The sequence below is a fragment of the Chaetura pelagica genome, unplaced genomic scaffold, assembly GCF_000747805.2.
Source record: "Chaetura pelagica isolate M959 unplaced genomic scaffold, ChaPel_1.0 scaffold185, whole genome shotgun sequence".
NCBI classification, from domain to species: domain Eukaryota; kingdom Metazoa; phylum Chordata; class Aves; order Apodiformes; family Apodidae; genus Chaetura; species Chaetura pelagica.
In genome coordinates, this window is record NW_009953207.1 from 319,395 (window position 1) to 326,352 (window position 6,958).

At 43.0% G+C, this 6,958-nt stretch overlaps 1 protein-coding gene across 1 annotated transcript in view; it reads right to left on the reverse strand.

Moving 5' to 3' along the window:
• The window catches only part of INPP5A (inositol polyphosphate-5-phosphatase, 40kDa), a 198,818-nt gene that overhangs the window by 85,090 nt on the left and 106,770 nt on the right, over positions 1 to 6,958 (reverse strand). Inside the window, exon 5 of the mRNA XM_009997546.1 lies at positions 4,466 to 4,529. Within this exon, the coding sequence (XP_009995848.1) occupies positions 4,466 to 4,529 (64 nt within the window). The remainder of the gene's footprint in view (positions 1 to 4,465; positions 4,530 to 6,958) is intronic.

Consider the following 6,958-nt stretch of genomic DNA (forward strand, 5'->3'; position numbering starts at 1 on the left):
GAGTAACCAGCACACTGAACCAGAGATGGCTCGGGCTGGCAGGAGCTCTGGAGATCTCTGGTCCACCCCTGCTCAGAGCAGGTCCCTACAGGATGTGGCTCAGGAATGAGTTCAAGAATCTCCAAAAACAAGACCCTGCAGCCTCCCCAGGAAGCTGTCCAGGCCAATGTCTGGCCATGCTCATACTGAGAAACATCTTTTCTTACAGTTAAGTGGAGTTTCCTGTATTTCAGTGTGTGCCTGTTGCCTCTTTTCCTTTCTCAGGGCACCAGCCTGGCTCCCTCCTCTCTGCACCCTCCCACAGGTATTTATACCAACCAGTGAGGTAACCCCAAGCCTTTTTGTTATGGAACTGGAGTCATCCCAGATCTCTCATCCTCAATCCCACAGGAAAGATTCTCCCACATTTTAGTGGCCCTTTGCTGGACTTGCTCTACTATATCGATGTCTGTCATTACCATTAGTACAATTCTTTACTTAAATTCTAAACCTAACTGACCTGACTCCAGAGTTAACTGTAACTGCCTCATCACTGTATTCTGAAATGTCTCCCGAAAAAGGAGAGATGGGAAAACAGCCAGACAGTTTCTTTTCTGAAAATTAAGTCTGCTTTTAGTTAACAATTGTCTTTGCGAAGATAAATGACATCCTCAAATCATCCAGTGAAGTCATTTATATACTACAATGTCCTGAGACAAAGCAAGAAATGTGAAAAAAAGTTCTTATATGAAGAGATGGCATGTTTTCCTTCAGGGATGTGAGAGTAGCAGAGAATATGTTGCACCAAAACCAGTTTACTGAGTGGTCCAGAACAGGAAAATTAGCAATTTCTCTCTGTTTTGTTCTGAAACAGGAATGGGAATAGTTGACAAATTCAGAAACACCAATGTGAAACCTGGTAAAAAGAGGAAGTTAGTTTTCTACTTAGTGCATTATTCTGCTGGGCAACTTACTGTCCCAGACTGTCAGACCTGAGCAAGATCCTGAGCAAGACTGGATATTTGTAAATATTTAAATACTTAGAATGGCAACAAAATCACCCACACACCAACAGAGCCTTAGAGAGGATAGTTGTTAAGTTCTGTGGAAGAACCCAGAGTCCACGGCTGGAAAGGGTTTCCACCTCTGCCAGCAGCCCCATGACTCCACGTCAGCCTCCACCAACCAAGAAGGCCAGTAACAGAAATCGCCACGTTTCAGTTGCATGTTCCTTAATCAGTGACTGGAAATGGTTAAAAATTAAAATCAGACATCTTTTTTCCCCTTATTTCCTCCTGAAACATTCTGTGCTTATACATGCAGTTCAGTCAACTCTGAATTATTTGCAGTCACCTGAAAACCCTCAGAGTAAAAAACCAGTCTTGCTTTTTAATGGCCTCCACTGATATGTGGCCTCCTGCATCAGTTCTCCTGATCAGACTATTTCAAACAAAGAAAGTAAAAATCTTGCTCTGGGGATACACAGAAGATGAACTGCAATCCCTCCACTCAGATCCTATACCTGCTGCCCTGTGAACAATGCAGTCACCACCTCTTCCTGATCATCCATCCCTGGCTACCAGCAGGGAGCTGACATGTGAGTTTAAAGCTGGAATAGGTGCTGTGTTTGTAGAAGAGACTTCATGGTGAAGCACGTCCCCTTCCCGAGTCTCTAATGACTGGTTACATCACTCACAGACACAGCACAAGCTCTCTAGCCCTAACAATCCATCTGTGGATCTATACAGCTCCTGAACAAGGGATTCTGCTTCTTGGATCCACTTTGCAGAAGGTCTCTCTCCTAGTCAGGACAATGTATCTGGCACCTCCAAAGGCAAGAACTTCCTTAACTTACCACGCTCCTCTAACCCAGGAATGTGGGCAGCTATCTCACAGCTGCCGTCAAGCTGGAGCTACCCATCTGGACTGAGTTTTGACTAGGAATGTGAAAGATAAACACTCCAAGACAACTATTAACCAAGAGCCCTGAGCTGTCCAGTTCTCCTGGGTGTCTGGTAAAAACACCAAGCAACACAAAAACTTGTCACTTTAAGCTGTCTAGATAAATATAATCAGAGGAAGCATTTACTGTAATGTAGCAATACATTACATCTTAGGGGAAAATAAGTACCATTCTTTATGTGCCAGTCACTTTGAGACCTGGTTCCCACAGAAGACCACACAGATATCCTGATAAACTATTGTGGCATCATTCTAAGTAGATCATGGTGGGACGTGCCCCTTTCCATGAGCAGTGTCAGGACACAGACCCCGATGTGCTGGCCAACAACAACCCAACAACCCAAGGGGCAGAAGGGCAGGCAGGAGGACACACACCTCCTTCTGCATCCCCAGCTAAAACACTCTGTGCTGTGTCTGATCCCACACGGAGAAGCCGAGATGCTTTCTGAATCCCAGTGGCAGACTGAAAGCAGCCCAACACCCCAGCCAGCAAACCCCTTGAGAACAGAGCTCGGCAAGAGTTTAAATTGTGAGCAAACTTTTGGGGCCTCTGACCACATAAAGACAGTCCAACACCTCCTCTGCTGTGGCAAATAATGCTCAAGGCTGTAGGAGAAAATTGTTCTAATTCAAAAACCCAAACATGTCTTCTTGAGAACTGAAAAACAGCAACAATATATTTTTCGAAAAACTGTATTCAGTCACATCCAACTGTACAGTGAATTCTGAAAAGACTCAGTGATGTTACAGGAATATTGAATTTTATATAAACATTTATTTTTTGCATGCTTTTGAGTAGAACCAGAATTTCATAATGATTTTTGTGCACAGAACGTTTGTAACCATTTGGATTTTTCCTCTGATTTAAGAGCTCAACACACTGTGAAAATGTCAATAGTCATGAGAGAAGAGGCAAGTTTTACGTTTCCCCTGAATGATGGGAGCCTTCAGGGTCATATTTCACAAACCCTACATGGGGAGGCAGATTCTGCTCCACATTAAGGGAACGGCAGGTGACTTACAACACCAATCCAGTGTAGCACCTGCTTTCCTTGGACTTTTATTAAGAGCTTTTTCGTTCCAAGTGATGACTGGGCCAAACATCTTTATGTGCACGGTTCACACCTCATCTGGCTTTGCTAAGGTTTTCCTGAGCAAAACAAAGCACTGAACATTTAAAGTGTTTGTTTTCTGGAACAAGTATCCTCCTCTTTCTTTTATATCTATGCCCTGCACTTTTTACTTTCATTTTCTCACTCACAAAAAAAAATATTGTCTTTTCTTTGAAAAGGGCTCAGGAGTTAGGTGTGCAGATCCATTTCCCATATGACTGATGCCACTCACATGGCAAGAAGTATGGGCAGTTCCTAACAGCAGAGCAGCAGGCTCTCCACCCGGGGTAACCCCTGAACACCACCTTCCCCAGCAACAACAATATTCCCCAGAATTTCCACCTTGCAAACAGTTCATCCGATATGGAACATCCTCTGTCATCACTTAGTGTTTGCAGAACTGCTCTAGTTTGGAAGAAAGATTGGATGTGGCCTCTCCTTAGATGCTCCTGCAGCACTATGGAGTTTTCCAGAAATAAAATCTCCTCTAAATTGCCCAGGGTATCACAGCTAAAACCTTCCTTCCTCTGAAACCCACGGTGACAGCAGGGCTGAAGGTGACTATCTTGAACTGCTATCTACGTACAACTACTGCTCAAATATTTCAGGGAAGGAAGACCTCACACCCTCAATTACACGGGCACAGAGAATCTGGCACTACTGAGAACAAAAATAATGAATCTATATCATTAAGACCATTAGTTCACTCCATAGTTACCACCATTTCAACAGTGTCTCAAATTAAAGGCAGGCTAGATGTAGTATTAATGTGATTCAGCTCAATAAGCTAAATGAAGCTCAGAAGATTTTTTTATTTAATATACAGACAGTTCTCAACTGAAATAACATAAATTTTATATAGTCTTTTCTACCTGAGGAAGTATTCCATAATTTTCTATGATGTTTCTAATACTTAATGTATATAGCCAAGCATTACTCTTACACTTCTGAGATTTAGCAAGACCTTCAACCTGATGGATCAATGTGGGTTAAAAACAATGACACCTCCCACTGACCTGCATTGCTCCCAAGTAATTTAAGCCATAAATCTACTCAGCTGCTTTGCAAAAGGACCATCGCTGCTGGACATTTAAGGTCTTGCTCCTATATCTGAGCTACATGAAAGAACCTTGTGGCCATTGAGAGTTTGTTTGAAACCATCAGGGATCTCTATGGATCCAAAGGTCCACCTGCATGGGAATGATTAATGCAATGGTTTGCAACCTGTGGCCAGTCCATTGACTTCTTCTAAGAGGCCTATAAAAGGTAAGAAAAGTAACATCTGTCATCAATGGATTGCACGGATATCATGGAAGAAGCTGCTAGGCATCTCTGTCAGAAATGGTGACAGAAAAGCTGCCTTGATGCATAAAGCCAATTGAAAGTTAACAACATTTAATTCCCTTGCTTACCTTTAAAATCAAACTGGTAGATGTTTTTCAATGATTCATGAAGAAAGTAAAAACTTCCTAGAGCCTGTAAAAAACAACAAAAAACCAAGAAATTATAAAAATATCCACTTTGGCTAACTAAAACAAAAAAAGTATCATGCTTTCCAATAAAAAAAAAACAGCCAAAAACCAGAATAAATGAAATACCAAAAAATAAATTTACTAATTTTTACATTTACTAAGACATATAAAAATATCCTTTTCCTTTGTTGTTTCTCAGAAGTTTCTTAACCCTTTATGAAAAGGATCCTTACCAGTTGGCTACAAGCAGAATTACCAGGTGAGCTCTTAGAAACACCAAACAGATGAACTCAATCAGTAAGGCAGGCAAGTCCCTTTTTCAACACCAAATATGTCCCTGCAATGCTTTTATAAAAGTCTGACCACTTCTGCTTCACTTTCAGAGCAAAGCACATGCTTTTGGAGACTGTGCAGTACAGAAACAAGAGAAGGGTTGAGAGATTCAACAGCTTTTGAGAGCCAGGCACAGGTTTTCCACCTTCCTTCCGAGTTGTGCAGAGTGAATGTGCCAGCTGCAAAGCAGGCGCAGCACTTACAATCTAACAGGAGTGCTGGGAATATCTGCACATGCTTGTGCAGCTTTCCCTGTCCGTAAGTGTTTGGACAATAATTCTAATGAATGAACAGCACAGGATGTCCACCTCTGCTAAGCCACCCTTGGAGAGCAACTGCTCCTCCTGCCTTCAGTGTGAAGCCTACAGGGGCAAGTATCTGCTCACGATGCATCGACCCAAAGAGATAGAACACAAAAGTATTTAGCAGAGGCTTAGATGTTTGAGTACATACTAAGTTTCTGGATGCTGGCAGAACTGACATGTTTCTAAGTGTAAGCAGAAGCAGAGTTTAGGGGCCCCAACAAAACATGAAAAATTTGAGTTACCACTGAAAATAAAATTCTGTATTCACAGTAGGGATTTAGATAGAACTTACAAGTTCTCTTGCTGATCTAGTCCTGGGCAACTTTCTTTTTAGTTTTCTTCAAAGCAGTGACCTGATCCAACTACAGAACTCTGTTACAGTTTTAATGGTTAGTCCACAACTGAGTCAAGCTTGTCAGAGAATTCATCTCTGCTGGATTCAGAAAAGCTTACAAACTCACAGCTCAGCAAATTGTTAAACCATACTGAAGTGCACTCATATTCAGCTAAATATTAGTGCCTCTTCCTTACAAATACTTAAGTACTTTCCTGGTTTCTGAGATCTTAATCCTCAGTCCATCACTGAAGCAAGCACCTGTGCTCAGGACACCAAGCACAGCCCTCAGCTGCAGAGGCAGCAGCAGCCAGGGCAGAGCCTGCAGAGGCTGGGGTCGGGTTGCTGCAGGGCTCAGCACCCCAGGAGAGCTGGGCACCCCCCACCTGGCCCAGGACTGGGCACCAGACATGGCACAGCACACCCTGCAACTCTGTGTTTTAGCTAGACTGCCTCTGAGAGGCACATGAAAGGCAACATAGAGGGACAGACCCACTACCAGAGAGAGGACTGCTCCTCTACCAGAACGTGTCCCAGGGTTTGCCTGTTACAGGTTTAGGCCATGCCTGATAAACTATTTTCTAACTTACACCTGAAACTCTCTGCAGAAGAGGCTTCCAAAACCTCCTGAGACAGCCTGACAGATTTTTTCCCAACGACAAAGCTTGCAAAGTTTCCTTAGAAGGGACAGTCCTGCTGGCCTTCCTGCTCCAGTCTTCTCCTCCCACTCTCAGAGCAGTGACCACTGCTCCAGTCCCAGGAATCTCCATGGACTGGAAGGCTGCTGACCCAGGTCCCTCGGGCTGAGACAGTCCCTTCTGCCTCCAGCTACGGCTTAGAAGCCTGGCCAAGATTTCACTTACAGGTACTGTGAGATTGCTGCTTGCTTGTACTGCTTCTCAGTCATAGAACACACTGGCTCCCTCCAGCTAATGAGAGGAAATTTACATATTAGAAAAGAGTAAAGGAAAATCAGGTGAGAAAGGAAAAAGCAGTGTAAACAGACACTGCAGTGGAACATAAATTTCAAAGGAGAACTTGATGAACCTTTAAATACATTTGAGGCACTCAGCATAAGTTGAGGGGGAGAAAGCAGCTTGTCACTAGATAAAGTCTCGCTGAGAAGTGTAAAAGGAGAAATGCATTTAAAAAAAGGATGATTTAGTTTCATTTTGTTTTCTACTCCTATAATGACAGAGACCCTCCTGGTTCAGTGACTGCTGCATTATTTATGAGATGTTGCACATCCAGAGATTAAACATTTGCTGATTTGTCAAAAGCACAAACATGAGGTCCTGCCCATCTCCTTGACATATTAGTCCATCCAACAGAAAACACTGTCACACATTTAATTGATGAGTACACCTCCCTGCGACCCAGTCAGCCTCCTTTAGGTCTTTGGTTAGCTTTTTTATAACATGGAGGAGGCAAACAGGAAAATGCAGGAGATACTCGTGTAGG